This window comes from Chamaea fasciata, unplaced genomic scaffold (assembly GCF_029207755.1).
Source record: "Chamaea fasciata isolate MVZ Bird 193981 ecotype frontalis unplaced genomic scaffold, bChaFas1.0.hap1 SCAF_30, whole genome shotgun sequence".
Lineage (NCBI taxonomy): Eukaryota > Metazoa > Chordata > Aves > Passeriformes > Sylviidae > Chamaea > Chamaea fasciata.
The window spans coordinates 334,754-357,362 of record NW_027094115.1 but is presented as its reverse complement, the minus strand read 5'-3'; the positions used below and the strand labels follow the sequence as shown (position 1 = coordinate 357,362).

General features: G+C 54.5%; 1 protein-coding gene across 1 annotated transcript in view; it reads left to right on the top strand.

The window, feature by feature from the left end:
• Positions 1-12,600: 12,600 nt before the first annotated feature.
• SLC4A5 (solute carrier family 4 member 5) overlaps positions 12,601-22,609 on the top strand; it is a 30,347-nt gene continuing 20,338 nt past the window's right edge. Inside the window, exons 1-5 of the mRNA XM_066206240.1 lie at positions 12,601-12,668; positions 15,468-15,628; positions 16,853-17,008; positions 20,535-20,630; positions 21,276-21,331. Coding sequence (XP_066062337.1) covers positions 12,616-12,668; positions 15,468-15,628; positions 16,853-17,008; positions 20,535-20,630; positions 21,276-21,331 — 522 coding nt within the window. The 5' untranslated portion in view covers positions 12,601-12,615. The remainder of the gene's footprint in view (positions 12,669-15,467; positions 15,629-16,852; positions 17,009-20,534; positions 20,631-21,275; positions 21,332-22,609) is intronic.

The following is a 22,609-nucleotide window of genomic DNA, read 5'->3' as shown; positions in this document are numbered from 1 at the left end:
ATTTTGCCCTCTCAGCTCCCATTGGGAAAAGTGGAAAAATGGGATTTCTCCTCTCAGCTCCCATTGGGAAAAGTGGAAAAAATGGGATTTTGCCCTCTCAGCTCCCATTGGGAAAAGTGGAAAAATGGGATTTTGCCCTCTCAGCTCCCATTGGGAAAACTAAAAAATGGGATTTCTCCTCTCAGCTCCCATTGGGAAAAGTGGAAAAATGGGATTTTGCCCTCTCAGCTCCCATTGGGAAAACTGAAAAATGGGATTTTGCCCTCTCAGCTCCCATTGGGAAAAGTGGAAAAAATGGGATTTTGCCTCTCAGTTCCCATTGGGAAAACTGTTAAAAAATGGGGCTTTTCCTCTCACCTCCCGAAATTTCTTTGGGAAAAAACTTTTTTAAAATGGGGTTTTTCTTTTCTTTGAGAAAATTGTGGGGAAAATGGGATTTTTCCTCTGAGCTCCCATTAAGAAAACTGTGAAAAATGGGATTTTTCCTCTCAGTTCCTAAAGTTTCTTTGGGAAAAGTGTAAAAAAAAAAGGGATTTTTCCTCTCAGCTCCCATTGGGAAAACTGTAAAAAATGGGATTTTTCCTGTCAGGTCGTGAAGATTTTTTTTTTTTTAACTGTGAAAAAATGGATTTTTCCTCTCAAGTCCTGAAGTTTCTTTGGGAAAACTGTAAAAAACTCTGGGAATGTTTGAACCTTCCCTAGGCTGTGAGTGAGGATTCGGTTTTGGTTTTTTTTTCCCAATAAATGGAATTTCTGTCACGTTTTCCAAGGTCAGTTCTGCCCAGTCAGGGGCGTTGGGTTGGGGCATTTTATTCCCGCTAATTTCCCGGGAAATCCTGAAGGAGATCCCAGGAATTTTTCAAACCAGGGTGGGTTTGTTCGGGATATTCCCGGGATGGAGGAAATTCCCCGGAAGGGGCAGGGAAGGAATTGCCTTTCCCAATGTTTGATATTTTTAGCCCGATTTGTTGATCCAGGTGGGAATTCCCTCCCGGATCTCTTGGGATCCGGGAATTAAAAACTGGGGAGGGATTGCTGCTGAGACTCTGGGCAGAGGAATTGCAAGAATTGGAAATTTATCCAAAGAATGTGGGGGGTTATCTCAGAAAATGTGGGGGTTTATCCCAAAAATGTGGGGGTTTATCCCAAAAATGTGGGGGGTTATCCCAGAAAACCCCAGTGGATCCCTCTGCCGAGGTCCCAGGGCCTCATCCGTGACCTGGGGATGGCAAAGCTCTCCCGGGAGCTGGAGATCAAAAAATGGGAATGGAGACAAAAAGGGAAAGGAAAAGGGAAAAAAAATGGGAAGGGGAAAGGGAAAAAGGAAAAGAGGAAAAAGGAAAGAAATTCAAAGGAAAAAGTGAAAGGAAATGGGGAAAGGGGAACAAAAAGGAAAAAGAGGGAAAGGGAAAAACCGTGAAATGAAAAAGAGGGAAAGGGAAAGGACAAAGAGGGAAAGGAAAAGTGGGAAAGAGCGAAAGGGAAAGGTGAAGGGAAAATCGAAGGGAAAAGGAAAGGAAAAGGAAAGAAGTGAAATGTGAGGAGGAAAAGGAAAAAAGGGAAAGTTAAAAAGGAGAAAACAAAAGGGAAAAGGGAATGGGGGGAAAGCGTGAAATGAAAATGGAAAAAAAAAACAGAAGGAGAAATTGTGGAGGGAAAAGGGAAAAAAAGGGGAAAAGTGAAAGAAAGAGGAATAAAGTCAGTCTGTCCCAAGAAAATCGGGAAATTTTTCCGAATTCCAGTTTTTCCCAAGAAAATGGGGGGAAATCCGGCGGCGATTCCCGCGAGTTGGGAGATCCGGGAGCGGGAGCGCGGCCCGGCCCCCGCCGAGCCCCAAACTCGGGATGCGACTCCCGGCCTCTGTCTCCCTCTCCCGACCGTTCCCGCTTTTCCCTTTTCTCCAACCCGGCCCCCATTCCCTCTGGATCCCGGATTTTCCCGTTGGGAGAGGAGCTGGGGCACCTCGGGAATATCTGGGAACATTCTGGTCAAAATCCGGCGGGTTTTTGGAGGTGGAAAAGGGAGGGGAAAGAGCGGGGAACTGCGCTTTTTTTCCTGGGATGAACTCGGATATTTCGGGAATTATTTCCTTGCGGGCTCCAGGGATTTTCCCTTTGCTTCCTTCAGCCCCCTCTCCCTGGGGAGTTTAATAAAAACCGGGAATTTAATAAAACCTCGAGGGATGCAAGGTGATAAATTCCGATAAATTCCCGTGGATTTGGAGGGAAAAAGAGAAATTCCGTTCTTTGCTCTTGATTTCCGGGACAAAACCTGGATTCGGATTTGCTGGCGGGGCTGGGAGCGGGTTCTCATCCCGGGATTCATCCCGGCATTTTTTGGGGAAAAATGGATTTTCCTTCAGCCCGGGCTCCCAGCTCCGCGATTCCCGCGGAGAACAAAACGCCTGGAAAACGGGAAAAGGGAACGGCAGCAGGAGCAGGAAATCCCGAGATCTTCCCTCAAACTCCAACGTTGACGGGGGCGCCGAGGACATTCCCAAATTCCCGCTGGACAGAGACGTCCCTGCTCCGCTGGGAAGGGAAAATCCCACCCAGAGGGAGCCGGGGGAAAAACGGGAATGGGGAAAAACCGCGGACCCCCCAGGGAGCGGGACATGGGATCGTCCCAGTGCTGGGATTTGGGATCGTCCCATGGAGGGGATTTGGGATCGTCCCAGTGCTGGGGATTTGGGATCATCCCAGTGCTGGGATTTGGGATCGTCCCACTGAGGGGATTTGGGATCATCCCAGTGTTGGGGATTTGGGATCATCCCACTGAGGGGATTTGGGATCATCCCAGTGCTGGGATTTGGGATCGTCCCAGTGCTGGGGATTTGGGATCATCCCACTGAGGGGATTTGGGATCGTCCCAGTGAGGGGATTTGGGATCATCCCAGTGCTGGGGATTTGGGATCATCCCAGTGAGGGGATTTGGGATCGTCCCAGTGAGGGGATTTGGGATCGTCCCAGTGAGGGGATTTGGGATCATCCCAGTGAGGGAATTTGGGATCATCCCACTGAGGGGATTTGGGATCATTCCCGAGGGAAAAGCCCCGATCTGGGATCAGTCCAAAGCTCCAAATCCCATTTCCCGATCCTAGCTTTCTCTGGAATGAGGGGCCGGGCGCCGTTGGATGGGGATTTATTGATGTTCCCGATAAACGGCTGCAGGGAGCGGAGGAATCCGGGCGGAAACGGGAGCGGAGCCACGGCCGAGATTCCCGACCCCGAGCTGATGGATGTGGAAAGGAAAATGTGGAATTGGGAACAATTCCAGGGGAAATCCTGACCCTAAACCCGCCCAGGCTGGGGGAGCTGCCAGGGGCTGATCCCGGCTCTCCAGGGGGATTTGGGATCATCCCATTGAGGGGATTTGGGATCATCCCAGTGTTGGGATTTGGGATCATCCCAGTGAGGGGATTTGGGATCATCCCACTGAGGGGATTTGGGATCATCCCACTGAGGGGATTTGGGATCGTCCCAGTGTTGGGGATTTGGGGTCATCCCACTGAGGGGATTTGGGATCATCCCACTGAGGGGATTTGGGATCATCCCAGTGCGGGATTTGGGATCATCCCAGTGAGGGGATTTGGGATCATCCCAGTGAGGGGATTTGGGATCATCCCACTGAGGGGATTCGGGATCATCCCTCTGCTGGAGATTCCCACCATTCCCTAAGATCCAGAGCACAGAACTCAGAGCAGTTCCTTTCCCGAATCCCTCAAAAACGCGCCAACATCCCTGGGGGGGAAAAAAAAAAAAAATCCCCCGGCCCCCCCGAGACCCCAAATCCTGCCGGTCGGGGTGGATTTCCCACGTCCTGGTGCTCCCACATGGAAAAGCCGCCCGTGTTTAGGGCCGGCTCCGTTCCCTCCCTCCGGAGCGCCCCGTGATCCTCCGCGCTCCCGGCGTCGATCGGCGCTGCCCAAAATCCATCGGGAGCCGGAGCCGCCGGCACTGGGCTCGGCGGGATGTTGGGAAGAGCAGCTCTGACTCCAGGCAATCCCGCCTTTCCCTGAACCCCTTCCCGATTTTTTTTTTCTTTTGGGGGAGCTCCAGGTGAGTTTGGAAGGGGATAACCTCAATTTTTTGAGGGGTGGGGGTTTAATGGGAATTCTGGCGGCGCTTTGCTTTCCCTGCCTGGATTTCCCTGGAATTTGGGGGTTGGGTTTTCCAGCGGTTCTGGCCCGGCTCGGTTTGCGGGGATTTCGGGGGGAAAAGCTCCGGGTGGGAAATAGCCGAGGGGAAAATCCCAGATTCTCTGAGCCCAGGATCGATCGGGAGCTTTCGTTTATCCGTGCCTAACAAAGGCTGGCTTTACCCCAGGGCGTCTTTGTCCTTCCCAGCTCGTCCAGATTCCCCAAAAAATCCCGGTTTTTCCCCGTGTTATCCCAGCTGGAAGGGTTTGTATCCCAACCCATCACCCGGGAACCCCAACCCGCTGGAGTTTCCCGGGGGTTGTGATCCTCCATCTTTCGAAAGGTCGTTTTTAGAGTAAAATTATTCCTGCCTGAGGCTGGGGAGGTGTTTTCCCGCTTTTTCTGCTTTCCCAGCACCCTAAAATCCTCAGGAATCACCCCGGAATCCTTTTGGGAAGCCGAGGCTTGTGGATGACGTTTTCCCTAAATCTCTCCAGTTTGGGTTTCCCTCCAGAGGAAAATCCCTGAATTCGTTTGCCCCGAATGAAATCGATTTCTGCCAACAGGGTTGGACTGATGGGAAAACAAAATAAATCCCAAATCTTGGAAATTGAATTGAAATCTCAACCGGGACGGGGCTGGAGTTGAACTGGGATAAACTGGATTTGACCCGGACTGGGATAAAGTGGATTTTCCCAAGGGAAAAAAAGGGTCAGGAATTCCCAGCCAGCAGAGCCCCCCTGCCAGGCCCAGCAGCTCCGGCCGTTCCTGTTTTCCCGAGTTTTTGGCCGGAGCTGGGATTTTTCTGCCCGAAATAGATGGAAAATGCGGGAATGCCGCTCGGGATCGCCCTCCAAGTGACTTTGGGAGGCATCGACCGGGCGGCCGGGAATAGAAACAGCCGCGCCCGGGCAGCCGAGTGTGAAAGGCAACCACTGGAGGTCAGCTAATTAGGGAGGCGTTAATTAATTAATAATCAACACCCCCGGCGAAACGCCAGAAAAAAATCCCACCGGAATCAAGCAAGGAAAGAGCTGGAAGTGGAAAGGAAATGCGGGATCAGGGAGGGGGAAAGGAAAATCCGTGCTGCGAAATCCCTTTGGGACGTGCCGGCGTCACCCCAAAATTACCGGGGGCTCTGGAATTCTGCGGAATTCCAGGGAAATGTGTGATGGGGGCTGGGGAAAGGAAAATCTGGGCCGGGAAATCCCTTGGGATGTGCAGGGTCCCCCCAGAATAACGGGGGGCTCCGGAATTCCTGGAAATTTGTGTCAGGAATTCTGTCAGGTTCTGGAATTCTGGGAGATTCGTGTCAGGAATTCTGCCAGGTTCTGGAATTCTGGGAGATTCGTGTCCGGGAATTCTGCCGGGCTCTGGAATTCCCGGCAATTTGCGTCTGGAAATCTCTGGAATGTTCTCCTGCTGCTCGTGGAGCCTCTGAGCAGCAGGACTTGGAGGCCGGGGAAGGAATTCTGGGGAAATCCAGCTGGAATTTCGGAAATATGGGGAGAGGAGAGCAGGGGTGGCACAGGGCAGGACAGGATAGGGGTGGCACAGGACAGAGGTGACACAGGACAGGACAGGTGGCACAGGACAGGGCAGGTGGCACAGGACAGGGCAGGGGACACAGGACGGGGCAGGTGACGCAGGACAGGACAGGTGGCACAGGACGGGGCAGGTGACACAGGACGGGGCAGGGGACACAGGACAGGGCAGGGGACACAGGACGGGGCAGGTGGCACAGGACGGGGCAGGTGGCACAGGACAGGACAGGGGACACAGGACGGGGCAGGGGACACAGGACGGGGCAGGGGACACAGGACGGGGCAGGTGACACAGGACGGGGCAGGTGACACAGGACGGGGCAGGTGACACAGGACGGGGCAGGGGACACAGGACGGGGCAGGTGACACAGGACGGGGCAGGTGACACAGGACGGGGCAGGTGGCACAGGACGGGACAGGTGACACAGGACGGGGCAGGTGACACAGGACAGGACAGGGGACACAGGACGGGGCAGGGGACACAGGACGGGGCAGGGGACACAGGACGGGGCAGGTGGCACAGGACGGGGCAGGGGACACAGGACGGGGCAGGGGACACAGGACGGGGCAAGGCTGAACCCGGAGGTGCCGGAATGTTCCCGCTGACTCCAGGGAAGCTCCCGCCTCTCCCCCCGGGAATCCCTCTGGGATATTCCCGGGTGAAGGATTCCACGGCAGGGAGCTCCTGCAGGTGCGCAGAGCGCTTCCGCCCCTCCCAAACCCCGTAAAAATCCCAAACCCCATAAAAATCCCAAATCCCGTAAAAATCCCAAACCCCGCTCAAATCCCAAATCCCGCTCAAATCCCAAATCCCGCTCCAATCCCAAACCCCGCTCAAATCCCAAATCCCGCTCAAATCCCGCTCCCGATCCTTCCCCAGCTCCCCCCAGGCAGCGGGACAATGCTGGAGGATGAGGATGGGATGAGCGAGCGCGGCCTCGGCGGCTCCCGGAGGAGATTCGAGGATGAGGAAGGTGAGTGAAATTCGAGGATGAGGAAGGTGAGCGAGGTTCCAGGAATTCCCGGATGGCAGCGGGGTCTCCTTGCCGGCGGATCCCTCCGAGCTCCCGGCAAATCCCTGGGAAAGGCTCCTGGGAGTGCGTTAGGCCTGGTGGGATGAGGGAAAACTCCTCCCTGCCTTTTTTACCCGGAAATTCTCCTCCCGGAAAAGTTCATTTTTTTATCCCAATCGTCGCTCCACCCACATCATTTCCACCAGGAATTTTCCCCTGCAGTTACCACCTCACCCACACCATTTCCACCAGGAATTTCTCTCCACGGAGAGGGAATTTTTTCCCTGCAGTTATCACCTCACCCACACCATTTCCACCAGGAATTTCTCTCCACGGAGAGGGAATTTTTTCCCTGCAGTTACCACCTCACCCACACCATTTCCACCAGGAATTTTTTCCCTGCAGTTACCACCTCACCCACACCATTTCCACCAGGAATTTCTCTCCACGGAGAGGGAATTTTTTCCCTGCAGTTACCACCTCACCCACACCATTTCCACCAGGAATTTCTCTCCACGGAGAGGGAATTTCCCCCCCCCTGCAATTATCACGCCGCTCACATCATTTTCCCCCCGAAAACTGACTTTTTTTTTTTAACCCCGGGCCGGAACGCCCCTGACTCTCCGTCCCCATCCCCAGATTACCACTCCATCTACATCGGGGTGCCGGTGCCGCGCGGGTTCCGCCGCAAGCGGCGCCGCCGGCGATCGCCGGGCTCCAGCCGGGACCGCAGCGAGAGCGAGCGGCACTTCGGGCACCGCGAGCCCTCGGACACCGACGAGGGCCAGGGCTGGCCCGAGAGCGGCAACGACAACGCCAGCAGGACCAGTGAGTTCCCAAAAAACCCCGCACCGGGAAGGGCTTGGGAGCGCCCTGCGGTGCGCGGCTGGATCGGCTCCGCCGCGGGATTGAACCGACTCGGATCCGCGGTTTTGGAGCCGCTCGTCCCGCCCGTTCCTGGGTTTGGTTTTTCCCATCGGAATGGGGTTGGATGGGGTTTTCCTCATGGAATTGGGGTTCCAGACAAGCTTCAGGAGTCACACCTTGTTCCTGATGGGTTTTCCCATTGGAATGGGATTGGATGGGTTTTCCTGATGGAATTGGGGTTCCAGTCAAGCTTCAGGAGTCACACCTTGTTCCTGATGGGTTTTCCCATTGGAATGGGATTTGGATGGGGTTTTCCTCATGGAATTGGGGTTCCAGTCAAGCTCTGGGCATCACATCTTGTTCTTGATGGGTTTTTCCCATCGGAATGGGATTTGGGTGGGGTTGGATGGGGTTTTCCTCCTGGAACTGAGGTTCCAGAAAACTTCTGGGAATCACACCTTGCTCCTGATGGGTTTTTCCCATTGAAATGGGTTTGGGGTGGGATTGGATGGGTTTTCCTGATGGAATTGGGGTTCCAGACAAGCTTCAGGAACCACACCTTGTTCCTGATGGGTTTTTCCTACTGGAATGGGATTTGGATGGGTTTTTCCTGGCTGGAATTGGGGTTCCAGACAAGCTTCAGGAGTCACACCTTGTTCCTGACGGTTTTTTCCCATTTAAAATGGGATTTGGGCGGGATTGGAGGGGTTTTCCTCCGGGAATTGAATTGGGGTTCCAGAAAACTTCTGGGAACCACGCTTTCTTCCTGACGGGTTTTTTTCCTTTTTAAACGGGGTTTGGATGGGGCTTTCCTGCTGGAATTCAGGACCCAGACAACTTTCGGGAATCACACCTTGTTCCCGACGGGTTTTGCGGCTCCGGGGAAATCTCCTTAGGGCAGATTAACATTTCGCACGGCAAAGCGGCTGCCCGAGCCCTTCCATGGGCTGGGATTTTTCCAGCCCCCCCGCCCCGCTGGAAATTTGCATTCGGGTTCAGGCCCAGCGGGGCGGGCGGGGGCTCGGCTCCGCTTTTCCCTTCGGGAGCCGAAGTTTTCCAGGTTTTGGGGTTTGGTTTTTTTTTTTTTTTTTTTTTGCACGGGAAGAGGTTTTTTATTCGCTGGCCGCTCCTTCGTGCCCTCGGCAGAGGCGGGAGCGGGAGCACGTCCCCTCCTTTCCCCTCCTTTCCCCTCTTTCCCCCTCCTTTCCCCTCTTTTCCCCATCTTTTCCCTCTTTTCCCCTTCTTTTCCCCTTCTTTTCCCCTTCTTTTCCCTCCTTTTCCCTCCTTTTCCCTCCTTTTCCCTCCTTTTCCCTCTTCTCCCCTTCTTTTCCCTCTTTTCACTCCTTTTCCCTCTTTTCCCTTCCTTTTCCGCTTCTTTTCACCTTCTTTTCCCTCTTTTCTCTTCTCTTTCCCTCTTTTCCCCCTTTTCCCCCTCCTTTTCCCTCCTTTCCCCCCTTTTCCCTCCTTCCGACAGGCACCAAACGCCACTCGGAGATAACTCCGGGCCGCTTTGGGAGCTCGGACAGAAAAATTCATTTAATGGAGGGAAAAAAAAAAACCTCACCCCGAGCCCCCTCAGCCCCACAAAATCCCAGGAAATCTCCCTCATCCCGGTGCTTTATTTTTTTATTTTTTTTTTTCCCCCTGAAAAATAAACCCTGGATTTCGGAGGGGCTTTTCCCACCCCGCTGCCAGCAGGAAAAAAAAACCCAAACAAATCCCGCAGGGAAAGACCCCCAAATCTCGGAATTTCGCGCTTCTCTCCCGCTTCCCGCTGCTTTTCCAAGTGCATCCCGGCGGTTTGGTAACTTCCCGTCATGGGAGCCAAAGGAGAGGGAAGGTTTTTATTCCCGGTAATCTGCTCCCTAAGCCGCGGGAGTTTAGCGAGCCGCAGTGGATAAAGGATAAAGGGACTCCGGGGCTTTGGAGTTTTTTGGGATCGCGCAGCGAAGGTTTGGGGTTCAGCCGGGGAGAAATGGAAATGGAAACAACTCCAGGTAGGGTTTGAGGTGACTTTTTTGTTGTTGTTTTTTGGTTTTCGGGTTTTTGGGGTTTGTGGGTTTTTTTTCCCCAGCGCTCCGTGGCGGCCGCGGTGGGAGGGGGAAAAGCTCCGCGGGTTTGTTTTTTTAAATTATTATTATTTATATATTCCCTGTTTTTCCCTGGGAAAAGCAACTTGGGAGCCTCCGGATGAACTCCGGGCACGGAGACCCGAAAGTCACCCCCAAAACAAACGGGGGAAGCCGCGGCTCCCGCCGCTCCTCGGCGGAAAAGTTGATTTTTGAAAGGCTCAGAAATATCCCAAACCTGGCTTTTTTTGGAGGGGCAGGGAAGGAGCGGTGGATGCCATGGGATGTGCTTCCCGGTCTCCTGGATTTTGGGGAGGTGGGGACTGGTCTGAGGCAGGAGAATCCAGGGAAAAGCCGAGCAGAATCCACGGCAGCCCCTGGATAACGCTGGAGCTTAAACCAGGCTTAGCCCCGGCCGGATCGCCGAGCCCCGGCAGCGCCGCATTCCCTCATCCCCCGGCTTTATCCCGGGTTTTATCCCGTTTTATTCGCTCTGGGGCGGGAATTTCGGTTTGGAAAAGGATCCCCGAGGCCAGGTTTTGTTGCCGGGTCGGGGTTGGGATGTGAAGGGACGGCTGCGCCTCCGGTAAAGGGGATTTAAATCCTTCCTGCCCCGTCTCCCGTGGAAACGATCCCAAATATTCCCTGGGAATCCGCAGCGGCTGAAATCCCGGAGCTTTCCCATCCGAAGATCTGGTTCAGGGAGATCTGGATCCCTCTCAAGGGGCAGGGGCTGATCTTGGGGTGGTTTGTGGGCTTTGGCCCCTTCCCCGTCACTTTTCCCCCCCGCTGCTTCCTGGGATTTTCCACGAATTCCCGGGAATGAAAAATAAAAACCCCCAAGCAGGGAGAGCTGGGGGCTCTCCCGGCCGTGAGAGGTTCTCCAGGTGAACAAATCCCAGGAATTTCGGCTGCCCCGGCGGGGTTGGTTGAGCGCCTCGGGGAGGGAAGGGAGCACAGGTCGGGAGCTGGGAGTTGGATTTATTCCCTGAAATCTGCGAGGAGAAGGAGCAGGAGCTTCTGGGTTTTGGGGTTTCAGGGGGGACTCGGCCCCGAGAGCCCAAAATGAGGCCCGGGGGAGGGTGAGGAAGGAAGGATCCGTTTTTAAACCCCCAAAGAGGGAATTTGGGCAGAGCCAGGAGCAGCAACCCCAAAAACGAGGGCGAGAATCCCAAATCCCGGGTTTTTTTTCCCACCAGAGATCCCACCCAGGACAGGGATGTCCAGCAAAATCCCAATTTGTTGTTGTTGTTGTTGTTGGGTTTTTTGGGTTTTTTGGTTTTTTTTTGGAGGGGTGGCGGGTTTTTTTTTTATTTTTCCGCTCATCCAATTTGGGATTTTTGGGAATTTCAGACTCGGCATGGCGCCTTGACCACGAATCTCACCCGTTTCATCCCTTTTCCGAGAACAACTGCCGGGCTTATGGAGCCTGAAACCTTCCAGGCACGGAGCCCGGCTCCAAAATTCCCGGGAATATGAATAATCATAAAAAGGGATTTATGGGAATGGCGGCGGGGCTGGGCCACGGGGCTTTGGGCTCAGCTTAGAGGGGCTTAAGCGGTTTAAGCAGGCTCAGCCTAAAGGGACATCCTCTTCCTCTGGGGCCTGGGCTCATCTGCTTTGTGCGGGAAAAGGGGCAAAATTCCCAATTTTTCCCCCTCCATTTCTCTGTGGCAATTTAATTCCCTGATTTTTGTGGAGCTGCGTTTCCCAACTCCGTTATTCCCGACACGGAGAAAAGAAGGATTTCCCAAAAAAAAAGGAAAAAAAAAAAAAATCGCATTTTCCAAGCCTGGATAATTCCTGCTGAATTAGGAAATTCGGGATTTAATTCCAAACACCGCGTTTCCGTGGATTTCAGGTGGATTTTCACCTCTTCCTTGGAGCACCCGGGGCTCATCCCCATCCCTGCCACACCCAGGGCTTGGATTTCTCCCCAAATCCACCAAAACTGGGAAGTTTTGCTGGAAAACCCCCCGAGGATGGAGAGGGTTAAGAGCAATTCCAACTTTTTTTTTTTCTTTCTTTCTTTCCTGGGAGCTGGTCGCCGTCCCGTGGGCACTGGGAATGTGCTGGGATGGAAAAGCCTTTTCCCACCTGGAGGGTGCCGTGATCCCAATCCCGTTCCCAATCCCGTTCCCGGATTGCTCCACGGGGAGCAGGAGGCCATAAAGGCCCCTTCCCAGTTGCTAGCAGGGGAAAAAAATGGAATTTTTTCCCGCAGGAATGATGGATTTGTGTCATTCCCCCACTTTTCCCCTGAGGAACGCAGTGGGGAAAGTGGGAAATCCCATTGCGCCGTGCTGGAAGGGTTTGGAAAAACGGGATCCGTGGGAGGGGAGAAATGTGGGACAGCCCTGGGAACTGGGCACAGGGAACTCCTGGAAAGGGGAATTTGATGGGAATTGGTTCCTGGACTTTTACCCCTTTATCTTCCTTTCCCCAGCGCCCGCATCTCTTCCCACAGGGAATTCGGGACGGGCTCATTTGGAGTTCCTTCCAACATTCTGCTCCAAATTCCCTCCGTTTTTAATCCCTTTTCTGTGATCCCAAACCAGCCCTGGGGGCCTTTCCTGGCGGCAATGGAGTGGGATCGTGGAATTTTCCGGTTTCCCGTGGAATTTTCCATTTTCCCATGGAATTTTCTGGTTTCCCATGGAATTTTCTGGTTTCCCATGGAATTTTCTGGTTTCCCATGGAATTTTCCGGTTTCCCATGGAATTTTCTGGTTTCCCATGGAATTTTCTGGTTTCCCGTGGAATTTTCCGGTTTCCCGTGGAATTTTCCATTTTTCCCATGGAATTTTCCGGTTTCCCGTGGAATTTTCCCGTTTTCCCGTGGAATTTTCCCGTTTCCCATGGAATTTTCCCGTTTTCCATGGAACGAAAGCCCTTTTCTCCCCGGCAGTGTCCCCGGCCGCCGAGCGGCTCCGTTACATCCTGGGGGAGGACGACGAGCCCCCCAATCCCACCCTTTTCACGGAGATGGACACGCTGCAGCACGACGGCGACGAGATGGAGTGGAAGGAATCCGCCAGGTGAGCCGGGATCCGGGAATGTGTCAGGGGGAAAAAAACCAAAAAAATCCCATCCCAAAATATCCCCGCGGGGAAACGGGATCGGGGAACGGGCGTCGGTTTTAGGGGCGTTAAAAAAGGATGTTCCTGGATCAGGGAAATGCTGGAAGAACGGGATTTGGGGAGGGTTTGGAAATGGAATATCAGGGAATGAGCGTTGGGAAAAAAAAGGATGTTCCTGGATCAGGGAAATGCTGGAAAAATGGGATTTCAGGAAGGTTTGGAATTGGAATATCAGGGAATGAGAGTTGTTTATGATGGTGTTTAAAAAGGACATTCCTGAATCAGGGAAATGCGGGAAAAACGGGATTTTTAGGGGGATGTGCACCTCAGCTGCGTCCTGGCGAGGAGCCAGAACATTTCCCAGCTTATCCCGAGTTTCCTCGAATCGGATCAATCACAGAGCTGGAGCTTTTCCCCCTCCCATTCACCAGAGCCTGCAGGAAGGTTTGGGAGGGTGAAAAAGCGGGATAAGCTGCTGGGAAACTGGAGAATTCCAGGCGGGAAGTGGGGAAAAAGAACATTTCCCCAGGTTTGTTTTCCCCCTCCACACTTTCTCCAGCCAGGCCAAGAGCGAAACTTTTCCCACCCTTGATCCATAAAAAAAACCCCAACCCCACCTGCTCCATCCTCAATAAAATCATGGAAGGAGCTGCGAGTGGAATTTGCTCCATTGAAGCGGAATCTTTTCCACGGGAAGATCCCAAATCCAAGAGGGATTTTCCTTTCCTGCCCTCGGCTGTGTAAGGACCAGCGGGGTTGGGGTTTTTTTTTTTTTGGGAAAGGTTTTGGGAAGGGGATCCAGGTGTTATCCCAAACCCTTTCCTGTGGGATTTCCCAGTTTGGGTGCGGAATTCCCTCCCCAGCGATTGGGACAGATTGGGATCAGGCCCCGTGGATGCCCCATCCTCAATTTTGGGCTGTGTTTTTGCATCAGCCGAAATTTGGGAAGCTCCTCAGCAACCCCCTGGTCCCAAGCCCTGCAGTGTCTGGGTTCTGTTGGTAAAATCTTTAATTTTCCACAAATCCACATTTATTTCTGCCTTCCTACTCCCTGAAAGGCAAAACCATCCACATTTGCGTTGGGATCTTCATCAGGGCGGGCTGGAGGTGGAGATTCCCAAATTTCTCCTGATTTCCCAAATCCCTGCTCCCGCTCTCCGGCCACCTTGGGACATTTTATCCTCAGGGGAAGCACCTAAATCCACATGAAACGGGGAAAAAATGGGAATTTGGGATGCTGGGAGCAGCAGGCCGGTGGGAACTCGCCGTAACCTCGGCCAAAGAATCCCGGGATGCCGACGGCGGGGCAAAGGCGCCGCTGGAGCCGTGCCTCGAATCCCACACTGCGGCCCGAGCTCCCTAATAACCCAAATTCCTCAGGAAATGGGGCAGAAAGGAGAGGAGAAGCGGCGTAATCGGCTTTGGGAGAGCGGCGCCAGCGCTTGGCGGGAATCTCGAATTCCATCCCAGGGAAAGCCGAAGGGTTGGAGCAAGGGATTCTCCGGAGGGATCGGGCAAAGGGAGCTGCGGGATGAGTTTTGGGGGGTGTTGGGGTTCTGTCGGAGCATCCCTGGATGATATTTTGGGAGTTTTTTTAGTGGGGGCACCTGAAGTTTTCTCTTTGCAGCAGCTGAAGCCACCCGGGCCTCTCCCCATCCTTCCCCCTCGGCGTTCCAGGGCCGTCAGCCGTTCCCAAAATCCCTTCTCCTCCTCTGCCCTTCCCACCCGGGGCAGTGGGAAGGAGCCCAGACCCCGGTGCTGCCCGCTCACATGGGTCAGGTTAAGCTCCAGGAAGGAAAATCCATGGAAGAAATTTTTTCCCCTAAAAACCAAGAGTTGCCCTTCCAGGAATCCGAACCCCGCTCCCAGGAATTTGGGAGGAATCGTCCGCCCCATTCCGGAAGTTTCTCTGGAGTTTTCATTGTAAAGTCAAGGAAGGGAAGGGCTGAATTCCCAGGGTTTGTGAATCCTCCCATCTCCCAGGGCGGGGATGGAGCGCTCAGGGTGGGGGTCTGAGCATCCCTAAGGAATTGGGACACTGGGAATGCTCTGGGATCTGCTCCCCCACCGGCTGCTCCAGGCAGGAGCAGATCCAGGCTCACGCCAGGTCACCTCCATGGGAAAAGCCCCCAGACTTCTCAGGAGCAATTTGGGGAGGGAGAAATCCCTGGATTTGGGTTTCCTGGTGGGATTAGGAGTTTTTCCTCCACTCCACAATTCCCAAACCTCGCAGGAGCAATTGGAGGATGGGGAAATCCCTGGATTTGGGTTTCCTGGTGGGGTTAGGAGATTTTCCTCAACTCCACAATTCCCAAACCTCACAGGAGCAATTTGAGGATGGGGAAATCCCTGGATTTGGGTTTCCTGGTGGGATTAGGAGTTTTTCCTCCACTCCACAATTCCCAAACCTCTCAGGGGCAATTTGAGGAGGGAGAAATCTTTGGGGTTCCCTGGTGGGACCGGGAGGTTTTCCTCCACTCCACAATTCCCAAATCCCACAGGAGCAATTTGAGGACGGGGAAATCCATGGAGTTGGGTTTCCTGGTGGCACTGGGAGTTTTTCCTCCCCTCTACAATCCTGGAAGCAGCACTTTCGGGAGCGACTCCACCAGATTCCCCCTTCCCATCCCGGATAACGAGCGAGAATTTAGTGACACTAATTAATCCGTCATTTCCAAGCAGGGAAACTCCCCAGGAGAAGCCATCCCCGTGCCCTCACACCCCGCCTCTTCCGGGTCCATCCCGCTCTCGTTCCAGGTGGATCAAGTTCGAGGAGAAGGTGGAGGAAGGTGGTGAGAGGTGGAGCAAACCGCACGTGTCCACGCTGTCCCTGCACAGCCTCTTTGAGCTGCGGACGTGTCTCCAGACGGGCACGGTGCTCCTGGACCTGGACGGATACTCCTTGCCCCAGATCATAGGTAGGAGCCGGTTGTGTCCCATCTTCTTTTTGCCAGGGTTGGGATTAAACGCGCCAGGCCGCGTTTCGTGATTGGACCCAGGTGTTTCTTAATTGCCCCTCACACAACATTTGTTCCGCTCAGATGTTTGGCTCTCGTCTACGCTACGGGCTCACGAGCCGTGAGTCCTACGGCGCTTCCAGCTAACAAACTAAAAGCGGCGCCCCATCTCTCTCTCTCTCTGCACGGCCTTTTAAGCACAAACTGTCCAATTAGGAAATGACACCTCAATTATTTTTACTTTTAACCCCGCAACCAACCACCCGTGGCCCGCGGCGTGGATTTTTTCTACCCACTTGCAAAACACCACCCAGAGCCAGGAAGAAGAAGGTGGAAAAGAAGGACTCAACCTCCGCCCTGAAACCTCCATGTTGCTTTTTATATGTATTACTATGTTCTAAACCCTTAAACTCTTGAGTTTTCCACCCTGTGACTTCGCACACTTCTATCCAAACCCCACACCCACAATCCCGGCGCTGTCACTCAATTTTGGGAGCCTTTTCCACGGCCTCAGGTCCAATGCAGCGTTTGCTGGGGGGTCAGTGCCTGCCAGCACAGAAAGCCTGGAATTCTCAGTGCCCAGGGCTCCAACAGGAGCCTCCGTGTCCTGAAATGCTGGAAAACAGATTTCAACTCATTTGTTTGCTCCGTGTTCCAAATTTGTCCGGGAATAAGCAACGGAAGGAGCTGGGAGCCATTGGCTGCTTCCAGAAATTGTTGTGTTGAAATTTTTTTTTGGGGGGGGGGTAAGGGATCTGGGGGGTCACTACCAGAAGCAGCAGATTTTGGGGGTCACCCCGGATAACCATGGCTGCGTGTGGCTGATGATGTCATTGGGAAGCAGAACAAGGATGGGACATTTTGGGGAGGTTTTGGGGGTCACCCCGGGTCACCCCCAGGTCCCCACGGCCACGTGTTGCGGATGATGTCATCAAGAAGCAGACCGAGGACTGGCTGCTCAAGGAGCAGATTTCGGGGTGTTCTGAGGTTCAGTGCTGAAGCAGCAGATTTGGGGGATTTTAGGGGTCACCCCAGGGTCACCACGGTCAATGCGTTGCGGATGATGTCATCAAGGAGGAGATCGAGGACGGGACGTTTTGTGAGGTTCTGGGGGTCAGTGCTGAAGCAGCAGATTTTGGGGAGGTTTTGGGGTTCACCCCGGGTCCCCACGGCCGCGTGTTGCAGACGATGTCATCGAGAAGCAGATCGAGGATGGGCTGCTGAAGCCAGAGCTGCGGGAGAAGCTCAGCTACGTCCTCCTGCGCAAGCACCGCCACCAGACCAAGAAGCCGATCCACCGCTCCCTGGCCGACATCGGCAAATCCGTGTCCTCCAACACCGGTGAGTCCCCGCGGCCCGGCCTGGTGACGCCCCGGGCGCTGGGCAGGGCCAGCTCGGGAGAAGGGAAGGAGGAAGCCAAGGCTCTGGGACATCGGTGGGTTCGTTGTCGGGAAGGAGCCGGAATTCTGCCCTGGGGGTTTAGGGGTCACCGGGAGCTGGGGGACAAGGAGGTGTTTGGGACAGGGGCGGTGCTGTGTGACAGGGACAGTGGTGGGGGGAGGTGTGGGCATGGGAGGGACAAGGTCACTGTCTGGTGACGTCATCGTGTGATGACATCATTGTGAGAAGGACGAGACCACGGTGCGATGACAATGTCACCGTGCGGTGACATCATTGCGTGATGACATCATTGTGCGCTGACGTAATTGTGTGAGGGGCAAGATAATTGTCTGTTGACATCACTGTGTGGTGACATCACTGTGCGAGGCAGAATGTCGTTGTGTGATTACATCATCATGAGATGACATCATTGTGTGGTGACATAAGTGTGATTACCTCATTGTGAGAGGAAGAATGTAATGTGGTGACATCATTGCATGAGGACATCACTATGCAAGGGAGCATGTCATTGTGTGATGACATAATTGTATGATGACATCAATGCGTGATGACATCATTGCGTGATGACATCACCATGTGAGGACAATGGCTCATTGTGATGACATCATTGTGTGATGATGTCATTGCATGATGACATCACCATGTGAGGACAATGGCTCGGTGCGATGACATCATTGTGTGATGACGTCATTATATGATGACATCACCATGTGAGGACAATGGCTCGGTGTGATGACATCATTGTGCGGTGACATCACCGCGTGATGGCGACAGCATTGTGTGGTGACAGTGCCATTCTGTTTTGACATCACGGTGTGAGGACAATGGTGTTGTGATGACGTCACGGTGGGGACAGTAGTGCTGTGTGAGGACACCGTCCTTGTGTGATGACGTCACCATGAGGACAATGTCACTGTGTGGTGATGCCACCACGGGGACAATGTCTCTGTGTGGGGCCAATGTCACTGTGCAATGACATCACCATGGGTCAGAGGCACCATGTGAGGATGGCACTTTATGATGACATCATGATGGGGGTCAATGTCACTGTGTGATGACATCACAGTGGGGACAATCACACACCGGTGTGTCACGATAACGTCACTGTGTGGCCATGTTTCTGTGGGGACAATGGCAGCGCGTGAGGAGGTCGCAGTGGGGACAATGGGGCCATGTGATGATAATGTGATGACAACGTCACTGTGTGATGACATCACAGTGGGGACAATGTCACCGTGTGATGACACCACAGTGGGGACAATGGGGCCATGTGATGATAATGTGATGACAACGTCACTGTGTGATGACATCACAGTGGGGACAATGTCACCGTGTGATGACACCACAGTGGGGACAATGGAGCCATGTGATGATAATGTGATGACAACGTCACTGTGTGATGACATCACAGTGGGGACAATGTCACCGTGTGATGACACTACAGTGGGGACAATGGAGCCATGTGATGATAATGTCATCGTGTGATGACAATGTCACTGTGTGATGACATCACACGAGGACAATGGCGCCGTGTGGGGTCCATGCCACTGTGTGGGGTCAGTGTCACTGAGTGATGACATCACTTTGGGGACCATGGTGCCGTGTGATGAAAACGTCACCATGTGATGACAATGTCACAGTGTGATGACATCACAGGGGGGACAATGTCACTGTGTGAGGACAATATCACTGTGTGATGACATCACAGTGGGGACAATGGCGCCGTGTGATGACATCACGCGAGGACAATGGCGCAGTGTGGGGACCGCGGCTTGGCGCGGGGCTTTCCTGGCGCGGCCTGCACAGACAAATCCGGTCTGCTCCCGGCTGATCCCGCCTTTCCCAGCCCTTACAAAAGGGGATTTGGTTGTCTTCCCGATTATCCACGGGGGTTTAGCGGGAGGTCACTCGGTGGAGGCCGGGATTTGCCGGGCTCCGGCTGCTGGCGGGGTCAGCAGGTCCTGGGAGTGACCACCAGTGACCAACATTCCCCTTCCCGTGTCCGGATACCTGAGCCAGCACTTGCCCAGAATCCACCAAAACCCAACCCGGCTTTGGGAATGTTGGGTTTAGTTCCTGATAATGGAATGGAGGAGATGGGATTGCTCCGAGTTCCCGGAGAGGGAGATTCCAAAGAGGGAATGGTGGAGAAAGCGGGGTGCCTCCCATCTCTCGTGGCTTTGGTGGCGCCTTTCAGGATAAATCCAGCCGGCACGGGAATCCAGCGGGAATTTCGTCGCTGGTTTGATTTGGTTTAATGATAAAAAAAACTGAGAGAGACTCCCAGTGGTGGCAGCCGGCGCCTCGCAGAGATGCGGAGCAGCCCGGCAAAAGTGGTCCGGAGGGTTTTCCAAAAGGAATTTTGGGAATTTAGGAGGTTTCCTGAGAAAAATGTTGGGCTTAGGACAGAAAATAGGGGAGGGAAGAGGAAACGTTTAGAGCAAAGTAATTCAGCATCACTATCTGAGATGAAAAACGGGATTTGTCGCCCGTTTAGGGAGGAGAAACGAGGAGCTTGATGAAGGAAAATGGGAATCTTTTGGAGTCCGGAGTCCATGGCAGATCCCAAGCGTGGGGTTCTTGGGAGAATTATGGAATTAAAAACCCAAACCAAGTGTTGGGTCTTCCCAAGGGACAGAAACGTCCCCCCTGGAGCCACCGATGGCGCCAAAGGGAGCACTGGGGCGGGGAGGGGGGTGGTGGCTCCTGAGTGGGGCAGGAGGATTTGGGGTGGGACATTTTCATCAGCATTCCCACACTGCCGATGGGAATATTCCCGTGGCTGGGATAAGAGCATGGGAGGAAAAAGCGAATTTCTGGAGTCTCCTGTGCTGGGCGGGTGAATTCCCCACGGGATCCTTCTCCTGATGTTCCTCACGGGATCCTGCTCCCGACATCCCCAACAGGATACTGCTCCCAGTGTTCCTGACAGGATGTTCCCCACGGGATCCTGCCCCCCATTCCCACTGGGATCCTGCACCCCATTTCCAATGGGATCCTGCTCCACATTCCCACTGGGATCCTGTTCTGATATTCTCAATGGGATCCTGCCCCCCATTCCCAATGGGATCCTGCCCCCACATTCCCACTGGGATCCTGCCCCTATTCCCACTGGGATCCTGCCCCATTCCCGATGGGATCCTGCCCCCATTCCACTGGGATCCTGCCCCATTCCCAATGGGATCCTGCCCCCATTCCACTGGAATCCTGCCCCATTCCCACTGGGATCCTGCCCCATTCCCACTGGGATTCCTGCCCCATTCCCACTGGAATCCTGCCCCCATTCCACTGGAATCCTGCCCCATTCCCACTGGGATTCCTGCCCCATTCCCACTGGAATCCCGCCCCCATTCCACTGGAATCCTGCCCCATTCCCACTGGGATCCTGCCCCATTCCCACTGGGATCCTGCCCCATTCCCACTGGGATCCTGCTCTCACGGCCCCTCTCTGCTCTCCTCCCCGCAGCCCGCAGCCCCGGGCGGGGCCCGGCCGCCGGCGCCGCCTTCCACCGCTCCACCGAGGACCTGCGGATGCGGCAGAGCGCCAGCTACGGCCGCCTGCGTGAGTGGGCACAGCCACCCCAAAACACGCCCGGGACAACCAAACTCCCCGCGAACCCACATTCCCAGTCCCCGGGGCAGAGCGGGAGGCTGGAATGAGGTCCCACCACAGCCGCCGTTGCCAGAAGTGCGGCATGGAACTCGGGATGAGTGAGGGGGCTGGCGTAGCTCGGGATCCTTGGGGTGGAGGAAAAAATTCCTTGAAATCTTGAGGGAGGGATGGAAGGAGGCTTGGAAGAGGGAGGGAATCTAAAAGATTGCTTGGCTGGGAGAGGGCAGGTGGGAAATCCCGTCTGAGCCTGGGAGCTTGGTTTGTGCAGCTGAGACTGGAAATGCTCCCATTGATGGGGCTTGGAGAAGCCCTCTGAGGGCACTGCACACCTGCACCGCCACAAAACCCCCAAGTGCCACATCCCGACAGTTTCTGCTCCCTTCCGGGGATGGGGACTCCACCACTGCCCCGTGCCAGCCTTTCCGCCCTCTCAGGGAAGGAGTTCTCCCTAATTCCTGGGGTTTCCCGGCCCGGCTGCTGCTTTGCAAGCCCAAATACCATAAACAGCATTTCTTCGCATAAATTCTCCCCACCGGGTTTTCTCCGGGCACCAGGGCTGGCTTTTCCTCACGCTCCCGCCCTTCCCTCCACCAGGTCACGCCCAGAGCCGGAGCATGAACGACATCTCGGACACGCCGAGCACTGACCAGGTACCCATCCCAAAATCCCGAAATCCCACCGGGAGGAGCATCCTGACTCCATCCCTGCTGGGCTCGGGGGTTGTTCGGGTCCATGTGAGCCTTGGCTTGGCCATCATCCGCACAAATTCCTAATTAGGGGAGTTAATGGCTGTATTGATCCCGGTGGATCCACAGGGAAGCTGCCCCAGAGGTGACGCCTGCGCTCTCAGCACGGAATTAGGGACGAGCCAGGAGGCTGGAGCTGCTCAGATCCATCAGGGTGGGGCAAAAATTCCCTCCAGATCTTCAGGGAGAACAGGAAAGGTGCTTGGAAGTGGAGGAATCCTAAAGGATTGGCTGGGAGAGGGCAGTAAATCCCATCCGAGCTCTTGGGTTTGCGCACAGGGATTCAGCTCCGGAGATGAGGGGCTGGAATTTGGGGTGGGATCTGTTTTTCCTGGGGTTTCTCAGGGCAAAGCTCAGCTGAGAGGCCACAGGTGGCTTTTCCTTCGGGAATTGCTTTTAGGAGGGAGCTGGGCAGCAGCTCCGGCTCTGGCAGGTCCTGGCTTGGGGATGGGATGGATCAGCGGGATTTTGTCCCATTCTCATGCCAGACTCTTTTTCTGGGAACGGTTGTGTTATAAATGATAAGCCGAACCTGTGAATTGAAAACTATTAATAACAAATTTATAATTAAAAAAAAAAAATTTGAGAATTTGAGAAATAGAAAACCCCGACAAAGCCACAAGCTAAGCTCAGTTCCGATCCCGGGAATCGGCGCTGGGTGAACCGCAGATCCTGCCCCTACGGCACAGAATCCCGCTCTGGGTCACGCGTCCGGAGTGCGCGGGGCCCGTTTTCACACAGCCCTGGGGCTCGTGCAGCCGATTGCTTCCCCGGCTCTTTGTGTGCGTGGTCCCGGATTCACGCTCGGCCGGTGTCCTGTCTGGATGTCAGTTCGGGGAATAGTCTTTCCGGGGAGACAAAAGCTTCTGTCCGCGTCTGCCGGAACCGCGCGTTGAGATGTACGTCCTTGATGGGATTGGGAGGACGGATACGGGGTGCGGAGCGCTCGGCTCAGCCCCATCACCCATGGGTGGTGCCGATGATGATGGCGGCGCTCAGCCCCGTCACCCATGGGTGGTGCCGATGATGATGGCGGCGCTCAGCCCCGTCACCCATGGGTGGTGCCGATGATGATGGCGGCGCTCAGCCCCATCACCCATGGGTGCTGCTGCTGATGATGGCGGCACTCAGCCCCATCACCCATGGGTGATGCCGATGATGATGGCGGCGCTCAGCCCCATC